The following is a 14,983-nucleotide window of genomic DNA, read 5'->3' as shown; positions in this document are numbered from 1 at the left end:
ATCCAGCTAATTTTTTGTATTTTTAGTAGAGACGGGGTTTCACTATGTTGGCCAGTCTGGTCTCAAACTTCTGACCTCGTGATCCGCCCGCCTCAGCCTCCCAAAGTGCTGAGATTACAGGCGTGAGCCACCGCACCCGGCCAGTGAAATAATGATTTCTACTAAAGCTTCCCCACTTAGGATTGGTTGTCCTTCTGAAGGCTGGTCAGCTGGTAGATGTTGTGCCCATTTCAAGCTTCATGACTTTTCTAGTCTGTTGTGTGAGTCAATCTCATTAGGCTCCTGTGTGACATAAACCCAGTTTTAAATAAAGAACAACAAGCAACCAAACTATGGTAAAGTCAAGCTTTTATAAAGTCAAGCCATTTCAGTTATTTCAAGCCAGGAACTAACTATCTCTCTCTCTCTCTTTGTCTCTCAGTTGTGTTTCATTTTAAATGCAGGATTTATTTTCAGCCATTGCACGCTTGCTTTCTTGTTGGAGCTAGACCAATGGATGCCAGCAGCTTCTAGGCTCATTTTCTCATTACCAGGAGAGAGGAAAAGACTTTCCCCTTGCTCTAGAACTTTGATTCTTCTCCCTGGTTCATATGTGCCTATCCTACCACCCAACCCCCAGATGGATGTGGCCAAAGGATTGAGTTACTAAGATTAGCCCAGCTAGGATTAGATGCCTGTCATTTGCCAAGTCACTCACTGTGACTGAAGAAGCAGAGTCTTTATGGAGATAGCATTTTCATTGTCCTGCTTGGTGAGGAAGGGGACCTTTGAAGAGAGTAGGGGCTGTTGCCTGAGAAGAGAAGGATGCAGGCAGACAAAAGCTAGAGATGTTCAATACATTTGATTTGCACAAAACTTAACTAGGGTATGTGAACAAATAGGCTGACTGGTTGGAATGAGGGTATGGGAAAGCTTTCTGAAATTGTCTGCCAGGACGTATCTCTCCTAGAGAAGGGAATTACAGTTGGGTTATAACTTGATTGTATTAGAAAAATAAACCACATACAGAGATTTAGCACTTTATAATATTAAAGTAATGTCACTTACATCAAGCTTATTGGAGCTAAAAGTAATCCAGTAGTTTTTTTTTTTTTTTTTTTCCGTTTTAGAGAGTACAGACTGAGGCTCAAAAAAAAAAGAGAAAAATTTCTTGCCCAGGATCCCATAACCATTGAGTGAGATAGTAGCTTTCAGTTTGGAATCAGTAGTCCTAACTTCAAATATTTATTCCATTACACCTGATTCTCCATGCTACTGAAAGTACAATTTTTAAAGGATTGTTTTTGCCCAGTTTTAGGCGATGTTTTTGCATATGACTTTTAAATTGTATTAACAATCAGTTATTCCCAATTTATTAAAGTTATGACTTCACAGATTCCTCAGGGCAGCACAAATTTTGCTCTTGTTAACTTAGTCTCTCCTAAAGGGCAACATAATTTTTAGTTTCTTTTAAAAATGTGTCTCTCTTAAAAATGGTATCTCTTAATAATTAGGTACTGTATCGGATTATATATTTCTAGATAGCCTAGAATCAGTGGCTTGAAGTGGTTCTGAACCCACCAAAGAATGATATGCTCTTTTGCCTTATATTCTGTAATCTGACTGGCCAGAAAAGAGAAAGGCATATAAACACTGAAGTTTTAAAATATTAAATTTATTCGTATCTTTAGCAATTTCTTGGTATTATTGTTTGTTTCAGATGAAAAGAAACAGATGGTTGCAAATGTGGAGAAACAGCTTGAAGAAGCGAAAGAACTGGTATGTACAGACAGTAATGTATTTTAACACACAGCCAGAGCCATTTCAGCTAATGCCTTCCTCTAGCCTGTTTTATACATTGTGGAAATGTGAAGCATTGCTGATTAGCATTTTATAATTCAGAATTTGTCAGTTTCTAAATTGAAGAGATTTTAATAGCTTCTTGGGATTTTATTCTTCTTAGTAAAGGTGATTCATTAAATATCTGTCTCTAATTTTTATTCCATCATAATACGTTTCATAACAGCTGTAAATAGCTAATGCTGGATAAAGGCATATTGGATACCAGACACTGGATTAAAAATACTACTTGCTTTATAATATTTAATTTTCTCAATAACCATGTGAGACAATATTATTTGTCAAAAATGATAAAGGGTCTGATATTTTCTCCTATTTGCAAGCTCTCAAGTGAGCTTGCTACAGTTTCATAGATGACTAGAGAAGACATGAGACTCCTAGGTCAGATACAAAAGATTTTTATTATCCACAACAAAAGCAGTTGCCAGTGTTTCAGGCTGGTTGCATCAGTTCCTGAGTTTGAATTCCCACAGTGGTGATGCAGGCAGGCCTAGATGTTGTAGGCAGGCTTACAACAGCATTAGAATGCCTTAGAGGAATAGAACGAGAGCCTAGAAAATGTGCCACTTTCTAGCAGCCTATAAGCAAGGCTGTTGTTTGTCCCAGGGGCACACATTATTTCCTCTCCCTGAGCTCCCCTCAAACACAGTCCTAAAAAATGGCTCAGACAGAGTGCTCAGGACCTTGTATTCTTGGCATACCAGGCAAGACATGTAGGAGCATGAGAGAACCTTGGCCAAGTGACTCTCAACACTGTTACTACGCCTGTTTTATGGGTGGGGAGTCTGAGACTTAGAAAGATGAAAGAACTTGTTGGAGGTCCCAAATCCTGTTAAGTCGTAGAGTAAATATTTGTTCCTAGTTTGCTAAACCCAGAGCTCTGGTTCATCTACTACTTTTTTATATAAATATATTAGTAAAACATGGAACAAAAAAGGACCAAAAGTATTGTGTCTTAATTTGGGATTTTAAAAGCCGACTACTGCAACCATGACTCACTTGTTACTACGCATTGTGTCCCTATATGAGTGTGTTGCTTTTCTTTTTTATTTTATTTTTGATACAGAGTCTCACTCTGTCACCCAGGCCGGAGTACAGTGGTACAGTCTCGGCTCACTGCAACCTCTGCCTCCTGTGCTCAAGCGATTCTCATGCCTCAGTGCCTGGGATTACAGGCAAGCAATACCACACTTGGCTAATTTTGCTTGTTTGTTTGTAGAGAGGTGGTTTTGTCATGTTGGCCAGGCTGGTCTTGAACTCCTGGCCTCAAGTGATCTGCCCACCTCGGCCTCCCAAAGTGCTGGGATTACAGACATGCACCACCATGCCCGGCTAATTTTGTATTTTTGGTAGATACGGGGTTTCACCATGTTAGTCAGGCTTGTCTTGTACTCCTGACCACAGATGGTCCATCCACCTGGGCCTCCCAAAGTTTTGGGATTACAGGTGTGAGCCACTTTGCCCGGCCCATACTGCCCTTTTGATGAGGACCTTGGGAGAAAAACTTTTTTGATTTGACTATTGGATTAATTGTGTTTCTGCTGAACATCTGGTTTGTATTAGTCTCTCGGACACTACACATCTTGCAATGATCTTTTCTCCCGCTCTGCATTGGCCACATAAATGCTGTGATAACATGGAACAAGTGCACATTAGCCTCATTCTTGCTTTTGTTTTAAGTGCTTGTTGTGTGTTTCCTTTTTCTTTCTTACCTACTTTTAATTTAGTTTTAAGTATCCATGTAAAATATCTTCAACAAAAATATACTTAAGTCTCAGATTTTGGCTTACATGTATTTTTGTAGTTATTTTTCTGATTGATCCTATTTACCTTGTTAGAACTAAATAATTGATGATTTCAGAGAGTTGTTTTAAATAATTGTCTTGCTAAGTAATGATTTTATTTATTGATGCTTCTTGTTTATGTTGAGACATAATCATTTAAACTATCACCATTTAAATCAAGGCTAATTAAAATTATCTTTTTTCTTTATAATAAATTGAACACTATTAATTGAAAGGTGATTGTCTGGTTTATCTGTATGCTACTATAGTTATTCAGTCGCTAACCCTGAATACAGGTTTTATTAGCGATAAGCTGATAGGGTTCTGGAAGGAACTTATTAGAAAGCTTTAAAAGGTAAACTACGTGTGATTTTATCAGACATGGCCTGGGCCAATTTGTTGTTGTTACTGGTTTTTATTTTTATTTTTGACATAGAATCTTGCTCCATTGCCCAGGCTGGAGTGAAGTGACACAATCTTGGCTCACTGCAACCTCCACCTCCCGGGTTCAAGCAATTCTCCTGTCTCAGCCTCCCGAGTAGCTGGAACTGCAGGCACCTGCCACCACACTCAGCTAATTTTTGTATTTTTAGTAGAGACAGGATTTCACCTTGTTGATCAGGCTGATCTCAAACTCCTGACCTCAGGTGATCTACCTGCCTCGACCTCCCAAAGTGCTGGGATTACAGGCGTGCGCCACTGTGCCTGGCCTGGTTTTTATTTTTTAATGACAACTACAAGTAAGCCACTTCTGCTATCTTGTATAGTGTTTGCTGTATCTTCTTCATCACTTGCAATCATCATTACTAGAGTTAATTTTAATCTAGCAATTGTCAAGTAAGAGACACTGTTCTAAGTACGTTATAGGAATTGCCGTATTTAATTTTCACAGCCACTCTGTGAAAAAGGTACTATTTTATAAGTGGGAAAAATAAGGCACAGAGACATTAAGAAACCTGTTCAAGATTCCCTGACTAATAAGTAGTAGAGCCTATGATGTGAACGTTCGAGTGTGGCTTCAAAGCCTATGCCTAAACCATTATAGTATTTCTGCATTGCTGCCAATTAAACTCTTCTGTGTTGTATCCAGAGTGTTATCTGATAGCAGGTTGTTAAAAAAAAAAAAAAAAAGGTGCCTTGCTGTGATTTCATTGAGCTATATGAAATTTAGCATATTACTGTATCCATTTAATGCCGTATCAATGTGGTTATAAAGTATTGGGAGTTAGGATGAAGGTAAAGATCACATGTTGGTTGGTATGTGATTTTCCTAATTAGAAAACACCTGCCAGAATAAAGGTCACCAAATAAGGCTTGGCTTGTTTCACGGATTACCCATGGGAAATAATAGCTTACTTTATCTTCCCATAGTTGTGGAGGTTAATGGTCAGAAGACAAAACCCGGTTAGATTGAATGATGGGCTATTCCAAGTATATTGAAATCAAATTATTAAGAATGTTTGGGTTAATTTGTTTATTTTATTTTATTTTATTTATTTTAGTTATGTTATGTTATGTTATGTTATGTTATTTTTGAGATGGAATCTTGCTCTCTCACCCAGGCTGGAATGAGTGCAGTGGTGCAATCTCAGCTCACTGCAACCTCTACCTCCCAGGTTCAAGCTATTCTCCTGCCTCAGCCTTCTGAGCAGCTAGGATTACAGGGGCCCACCACCACGCCCAGCTAATTTGGTATTTTTAGCAGAGACAGAGTTTTGCCATGTTGCCCACGCTGGTCTCAAACTCCTGACCTCAAGTGATCCACCCGCCTTGTCCTCCCAAACTGTTAGGATGACGGGCGTGAGCCACTGCGCTTGGCCAAATGTGTATGTTTTAACAAAGCATGTACTTCAGCACAATGTGTGTCACTTGGCAAGTACTCAGAATTGTTGAACTAAACAAAAATTAAGAGTAAAAGTAGTTTCAGTGTTATTTGATCATTCAGCACCCTGAGCCTGGTTCCTCAACTACAAAAATGAGGAACTGGAATTAGATCCTTTCAGCTGTAAACATTTGTTCAAATAAGAGTAACAATGTAGTTTAAATCACATTTTTCTCTCCCCCTTCTAGCTTGAACAGATGGATTTGGAAGTCCGAGAGATACCACCCCAAAGTCGAGGGATGTACAGCAACAGAATGAGAAGCTACAAACAAGAAATGGGAAAACTCGAAACAGATTTTGTGAGTCAAATTTGACCCTTTGTCATATTTACTTTTTTTTTTTTTATTGTTTCCTTCTCATGCCTCAGTCAGCATTAAATGCACAGTCTTTTAGGCTTGTGTAGAAGACAAGTAACAGCTTTCATTCTTTATGAGTTAGGGATCTAAAAAACGGTTATAGAGAGAGCTAATGGTGGAATTTAAGGTATATTGGATTAATAACTCACAAATAGATCCAAGTCATGCGGCCCTTTGAGTGTGAATGGTATTTACTGGTACTTAGCATTTATTAAAATTTTGAAACTCAGTTTCTGGCCTTTCAGAGTTTGGAGCCTTTAAGATGCAGCCTGTACGTTTGAAGCTCCTGGACTTCAGGGGCTCATAATCTCCCGAAAGCATATCTGTATTTTTGGATGCATGTTTCCATGTGTATTTTTTCCTGGGATAAACTCCATAGACTTTATTAGATTCTTAATAGGATATATTATACCCTTCCCCCAAAAGATAAAAGAAACCACTTTTAATTGATAATTTATTTGTGATCCTTTATATTAATTGCCCATGAGAATATTTAGCTGTGTCTTCCTATATATCTGGCTTTCAACTTTATCTGCTTTATAGCAAATTTAAGAATATAAATGTAAAGACATAATGTTAAAGTTGTTAGTAATTAGACATTAATAGGAGTAGAAAAGATATAGCTGAGTAATTCCACTCCTGAGTATATGTCCAAAAAAAAATTGAAAGCAGAGTCTCGGAGAGAGATTTGCACATCCATATTCATAGCAGCATTTTCAGAATGGCAGAGAGGTGGAAGCAACCTAAGCATCTATTGTTAAATAAATGGATAAACAAAATGTGGTATATCCATACAATGGAACATTATTCAGCCCTAAAAAAGAAAGGAAGTTCTGACACATGCAACAACTTGAATGAACCGCGAGGACATTGTGCTATGTGAAATAAGTCACTCACAAAGACAAATACTACGTAATTCCACTGATATGAGGTATCTAGAATAGTCAGATTCATAGAAACAGAAAGTAGAATGGTAGTTACTAGGGACTTGAGGGCAGGGAGAAATGGAGAGTTGTTTCATGGGCAAAGAGTTTCAGTTTTGCCAGACTGAAACTTACAAAAAGTTCTGGAGATTGGTTACTCAACAATGTGAACGTATTTAGCACGACTGAACCATACACTTAAAAATGGTTAAGATGGTCAATTTTATGTTATGTGACTTTACTGCAATTAAAAATAAAAAGATATAGATAAAAAATATTTTTAAAAACTCTGCCAATGATAAAAGGACAAAGAAGTGAACACGGTAACAACTAACGGTTTCTTTTTTTTTTTTTTTTTTTTTTTTGAGACGGAGTCTCGCTCTGTGGCCCAGGCTGGAGTGCAGTGGTCGGATCTCAGCTCACTGCAAGCTCCGCCTCCCGGGTTCACGCCATTCTCCTGCCTCAGCCTCCCGAGTAGCTGGGACTACAGGCGCCCGCCACCTCGCCCGGCTAGTTTTTTTGTATTTTTTAGTAGAGACGGGGTTTCACCGTGTTAGCCAGGATGGTCTCGATCTCCTGACCTCGTGATCCACCCGTCTTGGCCTCCCAAAGTGCTGGGATTACAGGCTTGAGCCACCGCGCCCAGCCACTAACGGTTTCTTATAGGCTGGCACAGGAAATTAGGTTTTCAGCAACTTAATGAAATTTCATATGACTCACGTTTAAAAAAAGAAAGATACAGGGGAGGAAAGATCTGACTCTTACCTATGAGCAACAAAAGTCATGTGTTGGGTGATGAATCAGCTGTATTTCTGAATCTGGGGCCCAAATTCACAAGGAAAGTCAAGAATGTGTAAGGATCTTTCCGCCTCAGTTCTGGCCTTAGGTGTTTTGCTTTTTGGAGGTTACACCTTCTAGGCTACTGTATACTTTTCCACTGTAAGACCAACATCAATGGACCTGGTAGAAATCCCTCCCAGAGTCTGAAAATAGGGTGATTTGCAGTTATGCATGCTTGGTTTGTGTTTGAGTAGCTATTATCCTAAGAAGTTGAGGTGGATCACATCAATAACTCTGGTACCTTTTAGACTGTGCTCCTATTAATTAAAAAAACAAATTAAAACTCATGGTGAGCCCAAATTGATAAAATAAATGTATATGCCTAAGTCTGTGCTCTGTACTAGGTAAAATTTTCTCCAACTGCTTTGTGAAAGGCTAGTTTTTCTCAGTGAAAATATGAAATATAGTGAGAAAATTGGATTAAGAACAACTCAGATATATACTGAGAAAATTCTAACTGAAGTTAAAGTTTCAGTATAAATGATGAAAGCAAAATAACATGTTTATAAAGATTATTTTAGCTTGCTTAAAAAATGAAACTTTTTTGGGAACTTTTTTTTTTTTAATGGAACTCTTTTCTGAAGATTTTTCTTATGGGTTCTGGAAAAACAAAGGATATGAATTTGCTAGGGCTGCGACAACAAAGTACCACAGACTGAGTGGCTTAAATAACAGAAATTTTTTTTCTCACAATTCTGGAAACTGGAAGTTGGAGTTCAAGGTGTTGGCAGGTGTGGTTCCTTTCGAGGCCTCCCTCCTTCATCTTTAGGTGGCTTCTCCCCATGTCTTCATATGTCTTCTCTCTGCATGTTTCCATGTCCTGGTTTCCTCATATAAGACATCAGTCCTATTGAATTAAGGCCCACATGAATGACATCATTTTAATGTAATCACCTCTTTGAAGACCCTATCTCCAGAGACAGTCACATTCTCGGTATGGGAATCAGGACTTCAACATAGGAATTTATGAGACACAATTCAGTTTGTAATGTTTAGGTCAGTTTTAATCTTTTATTCTTAATTATTTTTTTCAGAAGTTAAATTATTTCTGTGGTTTATAAGTCAGCTAACCCAATCTTTAGTCTTTCTTGTTTCCCAAAGAGTACAGTACTGGGTGAAGTCCTTTAGGTATCTGAAAATTGTATACTTGGATAAGTGTTCCTTTCGGGCTGTATTTTCTATTATAAAGAAAAATGGAACCAACAACTATGAAACTAAAAATTTATTCTCTAGGCCAGGGATGTCCAATTTTTTAGCTTACCTGGGCCACATTGGAAGAAGAATTGTCTTGGGCTACACATAAAATATCCTAACACTGACGATAGCTGATGAGCTAAAAAAAAAAAAAAAATCGCAAAAAACCTCAGAATGTTTTAAGAAAGTTTATGAATTTGTGTTGGGCCACAAAAAGCCATCCTGGGCTGCCTGCAGCCTGCTGGCCATGGGTTGGACTAGCTTGATATAGACTATCATTAACAATTCATGTATTTATACGTATATTTGCTACCACAGCTTTCTTCTACCATGTTAGGAAACATCTTTCACCACCTCTACTTCTATTGAATAGTGATTTACAGTTTGTAAGTTACTTTAACATACATTATTTCATTTCATTGTGTGAAGAATAGACAGAGCAGATATGGATTACTATCCTCATTTACACATGATAGAACAAAGAAGCTTAGATTAATTATTCATTCAACGCGAGTTTCTTGAGTACTATGGTGTGTCAGGCACTGTCCTAGGTGCTAGAATGCAGCAGTGGTGCACAAGATAAAGTTCTCTTCGTACAGTTTAAATTATAGCGGGGGAAAAATCTAGTGGGGAAGACAACAAACAAATACATACATATTATAATTTCAGGTAGAGATACATTATATAAAGTAAAGTGAATAAATGAATAGAGAGTGACCAGCAGGATGATTGTGACCATTTTTGCTCGGGTGTTCTCTGAGGTTTAAGTGAGAGAGGAAGAAATGTGTGTGGTTGCAGAGGAAGCAGAGGAAAGATCTGTGACGGCATTGTAAGCTGTGGTGAAGACCTTGGCTTTTATTCTGGGTTGATGAAAAGTCACCGGAGGACTTTGAGAAGTGAATGGTCCTTCGACTCCTGTTTTACAGCTTTCTTCATTTTACCACACCACCTCACATGATATATTTGAATAGAGTGTAGAAAATGTTAACATAACTCCCTTGTTTTAATTATTATTTCTTTTATAGATTTAATCCTTTTTTTAAATGAATGGAGAATATTGATTTAAAGATACTTGATAGCTTTTGTATGCTGACATACCATACCTAGAAATATTGAATTTCAAGAAAGAGTAGCAGAGATGGTTCTTCAGCTCTGTGTTTATTGCAATTGAAGCCATTCTCCTGTTCCCCCTGTAATAGCAAGACTTCGAGGGAGTATTTATGCCCGTGGAGAGGGGCAGAGGACAACTCAATACTGTTTTCTTTGACTCATTTGTCCACCTGCTTTCTTTCCCCAGCCCGTCATTCTCCTCTGCTTACCCTTTGGATGCCTGGATCCTTCAGGCTTCCTCACTACTTCCTCCCATAACCTCCTCTGTGTGTTATCATCTTTCCTGTTCCTTCCATGGCTATGTCTATACTGACTGGTATTTGTAGCCCAGACCTCTTGGTAGCTCCGGGTTTATATTTCTTACTATTTATCCCAGAGTCTTTTAAACACACTCAGATTCAACAAGTACTGGTTACTTCAGAGTTATCATTAATTTTTCAACCTTGTACATCCACTGCGTCACTGAGAATTAGCAGATCTACCACCGAAGTATCTGTACTACTGGAAGCCTTCATGGTTTCTCTATCTGTATAATTGTAGTATGATTTTCTAATTCTGTTCTTGTATCATTCAAAACCCTCTACATATTCCATAATTATCTTTCGAATACACTGATCTGTATATGTCGTGCCATTACACAAAATCCCAGAGTCCCCATTGTCTGCTGAATAAAATCCAGGTCAATTTCTAGGTATTCTAACCTGTACCATTGCTGCTTCACATGGCTAATAATTTTATTATATTTGCTGTTATGGCCTCTATGTTGTTATAAAGCCTATATTTTATTACTATTTTTTAGAACAGTATATCTCAACCTTTTTTTTCATTATCACTTCTCTAAGGATACTTTTTAGACATGTTTTTCCTAATCATCCCACTCCTTCCGCCATGAAATTTTAATACCACAGATATTCTGTATCTGTACATCTCTTCATGTACTATGGCTCCTTGGAGGGCCACACATCTTTTTAATGTCTTAAGATTCATCATACTCCCAAGAACTAATTTTTGCCTCTGTAGACATGATATTGCTCCTGTTGACAATGCATGCTTTAGAGAATGTGAGGCTTTATTCAGGCAGTTAGATAATTTACCAGCAAATCAGACTGGTCCTTTCAGGGTTTATGGTTTGACTTTGTTAGGACACGTTTAGAGTAGCCCTGCTTTTATGATGTGGCCTTTCTTGGGTTCCTTCTGAATGACTGGAGTGTTTAGTAAGTGCTCTCTCCCCTATGTTTGTTTGGAATTCCATCTCTCTGCCCTGGGCAGCCTCTAAAATATCCATTCAATCCATTACTCCCCAGTACCTGTTCTCGGGGTGAGACCTCGTGGGGTCTCATCCTCTACATGTGCAAGTTCATTTTCAGCCAGAGACTTAGGGGACCACTTTCTTGATTTCTGGAGCTCATTCTCTTTGTGGCTGCTTCTCACCATTACCCTGCTATGTTTGATGATGCATCCCAGCAGTCCTAACTCCAGTGTCTGCCTCCTAAGTTCAGTGACTTGCTGTACTCCCTGTGGGCTCCCCCTCCATGTGCTGCAATCGGGAAAGTGCCTCCAGGCTGAGAGCCATGCGGGGCTCATGGCACATGTTTTTCTTCTGTGAGGAATTACACTCCTCCATTGCTTGTTGTCCAACTTTGGAAAACAATTGATTAGTGCATTTTGTCCATGTTCACAGTTGTTTAGAACAGGAGGGTTTGTCTTGTACCAATTACTCCACCGTGGCAGGAAATGAAAGTTCAGTGTCAATTTAATGTTTCTTAATTCCTCAACAGATAATTTTATATATCAGAGAATGAAAAGTAATAGTCTGCTGTTTACTATAGGAAAGTTGAAACTTTCCCTCTCAAGGGTGGAGTCGAAGTATGCTAAAATGAATTGACACTAGACAGATTAGGGGGAAAAACCAAACAAAATGTATTGTGTGCATAAGTACAGGGGCCACACACAAAGTATGAGACTCAAAGTAGGGCCAGATAACTGAAGTTTTTATACTGTGCAGAAAAGCATAGAGGTTTGGAGTGTGGGAACAGGTTATCAGAGCGAGAGGGGAGGAACGCAAGCAAAGGTTGTCTTGGCTCTGCTTGATGGAGCCTCGCAGGCAGCAGCCCCCCAGAAGAATGGATGGGAACCTGTGGTAAAGCTTTCTCTGTTACCTTTAAAAATGCTGGGCATGGTGGCTCATGCCTGTAATCCCAGCACTTTGGGAGACTGAGGCGAGCAGATCACTTGAGGTCAGGAGTTCACATACCAGTGTTCATATACGAGCCTGGCCAACATGGTGAAACCTCTTCTCTACTAAAATTACAAAAATTAGCTGGGCATGGTGGCGCACACTTGTAATCCCAGCTACTCGGGAGGCCAAGGCCTCCCTTGAACCGGGGAGGTGGAGGTTGCAGTAAGCTGAGATCGCGCCACTAAACTCCAGCCTGGGCAACAGAACGAGACTCAGTCTCAAAAAATAAAATAAAATAAAATCAAAGAGCGTCAGACTTTCAGTCTCCTTTTCCTGTGAGTTCATCTTTCCAAGATCTGGGTAAAGCCGATAGGGGTCAGGGTGGGGGCGCTCAGAGAAAGCCTGTTTTGCATTTGCTGTTTACTTCACTAATACTGATTTCCTCTACAAATGCGTATCTCCAGCTTTTCAGAGCCATTCTTATGTTTGTAGCCCCCCTGAGTAGCCATCTTAAAAATATGCCAAAGAAGTATATTTTGGGGTGGCATATTTTGGTTTTCTTCATTATAGTGGCTTATCATAGAATATAATTTGTAACTGACTGAATACCTGTTTAAAGGATTTTAAAATTCATGCGGTAGTTTGCAGTCAGCATCGTGTGTGTGGAAGGGTGTTAAGGAAAGTTAATGGTCATACTTACATGTCCATTTATACTATTACCATTCCTGATTATTCTGTTCACTTACCTAATTTCATTCTTCTTGTTTTTTTTTTTTTTGCTTCTTACAGCCTGTATTGTTCATTTTTGGCTCGTTGTGTAGCCTCAAAGGAAGTTAGTAATATTAAGTTCAGAAGAGGTCAAACCTAATCACCTTATTTTTAGATGAAGAAATGGAGGACCAAGGAGACCAAATGACTTACTCTGAAGTCACACTGCTTTCTGGAGCCAGAATCAGAATCCAGTAACTAAGCACCCATTTTACTGTTCCCTTCATAATCCTTTACAACCTGCCCGCCTTCGAGTTTCCATAAAAATTTAATAGTCTGTTTAGGTATTTGAAAACAACTTTTTTTTTTTTTTAATTAGAATTCCTGTAAGCTGTTCTTGTAATTTCTTCCTTCATCATTGGTATGAGGTTAGCTAGGGCCTTCTCATGTCAGAATGTTCCAGAAAAATGAACCAGCCAAGAGGAAAAAAAAAATGTAGTTAAGGATTTTTTCAAGTTTAAGATTACTGTTTGCTTCTTAAGAAAATCAAAGGAAATTTTAAAATCCGAAACTTATACAAACAAAAACCCCCCAAAATTGTATAAAATGTTTGACCAAGTCTCAGTAAATAGAAAAAGAAAGAAACAAGTAAGTGGTGTGCCAGTCTAAGGTTCCAAAGGTTATGAGGACATGGTGTGTTGAATGCTTTTTCACTTCTCTGATATTGTGCTATGATGCTAGCACCATCTTGTGGTTGATTTATATAGTTGCATATTTCTTTTTTCTTGTAACAAAGCTGAACTTCCTTTAAGACATATACAGAAGGATTTGGGGTGAATGATTAGATCGTAATGAATGTTAAAAAGAGAGCTTTTTAGCCCCAGTCTCAAGTTCACTTCTATCCCAGGTCAGTGGTGCCCGAATGCTGCCTTTTCCTGTTTGGCAGGCTATGTGATGTGATTGTTAGACCAGCTCCTAGTGCAGAGCTGTCTACATCAGAGAATGGCACTTCTATTGACAGTCTCAGCAGTGAGGCTGAATGGTCCTAGAAATCCAACTACCTGCAGACTATCGGAGTTGGTCCCTTAGGTCAGGGTTCAAAGGATGTTGTGGAACAGCTTGAAGCTTTTACTGATACTACCTGTACTCTCTCTTTTCATAGGTGAATGGACAACTTGAGTATCTGAGTTTATGAGTAAAGCCAGTACCCATATTCTTTTTTTTTTTTTTTAACCCGAGATAGACTAAAGACGTTCAAATGAGAAAGGTGAATTTAAATTTTGATTTTTGTTGAAAGGTCAAGAACGTATGCTTCTGTTTACATTTTATCTTTTCTGTACTTACAACTTCCTGGGATATTTTACTTCCATTTCTGTGGAAGTTATGGGAAACCATGAAAACATGTTTTAGAGGTTTGGATAGTCTCAGTGGTAATATGTGGTAACTGTAGCATCAGCTGATCCTTCTTACAGGACTATAAGTGCATTCTAAAAAGAAATGAGAAAGGTTAGATAGAACTACCTCAGAAAAGAAAGTTTTCTTTACTGTGTACACTTAATGAATATGCCTGATATTTTAAAAAATTACATTTATTGTTTGATTCTGTGTAAATATAATACCTGGTCATTATAGAATATTCTGAAAATAAAGAAGAGTAAAAAAGAAAAAAAAAATCACCAGTAGCCCTGTTACCCCCAAAGAACTATATTTTTTATTTTGGTTTGTTTTTTCCAATCTTCTCTCCGATTCTCCCTTGCATCATTTATTGTTTCATTTTACATAATAATGAGGTCATTTGATCCGCATTTCTTTTTTGAGACAGAGTCTCGCTCTGTTGACAGGCTGGAGTGCAGTGGCACGATCTCAGCTCATTGCAACCTCTGCCTCCTGGGTTCAAGCGATTCTCCTGCCTCAGCCTCCTGAGTAGCTGGGACTATAGGTGCGCACCACCATGTCCAGCTAATTTTTGTATTTTTTGTAGAGATGGGGTTTCACCATGTTGGCCAGGATGGTCGTGATCTCTTGACCTCGTGATCCACCCACCTTGGCCTCCCAAAGTGCTAGGATTACAGGTGTGAGCCACCACACCCGTCCCACATTTTTTTTAAATCAAAGATTGTAACATTAGTATTTTCCATTTCTGTAAATAATATCCTCTAGAGTAGCTG

The 14,983-nt window shown here is 38.6% G+C and overlaps 1 protein-coding gene across 3 annotated transcripts in view; it reads left to right on the top strand.

Moving 5' to 3' along the window:
* Window positions 1-14,983, top strand: part of VTI1A (vesicle transport through interaction with t-SNAREs 1A) — a 373,769-nt gene that overhangs the window by 11,977 nt on the left and 346,809 nt on the right. For all 3 annotated transcript variants that reach the window (XM_011927869.1, XM_011927867.1, XM_011927868.1), the window contains exons 2-3: window positions 1,700-1,758; window positions 5,694-5,804. In XM_011927869.1, coding sequence (XP_011783259.1) covers window positions 1,700-1,758; window positions 5,694-5,804 — 170 coding nt within the window. The remainder of the gene's footprint in view (window positions 1-1,699; window positions 1,759-5,693; window positions 5,805-14,983) is intronic.

The sequence above is a fragment of the Colobus angolensis genome, unplaced genomic scaffold (assembly GCF_000951035.1).
Source record: "Colobus angolensis palliatus isolate OR3802 unplaced genomic scaffold, Cang.pa_1.0 Scaffold75, whole genome shotgun sequence".
Lineage (NCBI taxonomy): Eukaryota > Metazoa > Chordata > Mammalia > Primates > Cercopithecidae > Colobus > Colobus angolensis.
This window is presented reverse-complemented; position numbering and strand designations above follow the sequence as displayed.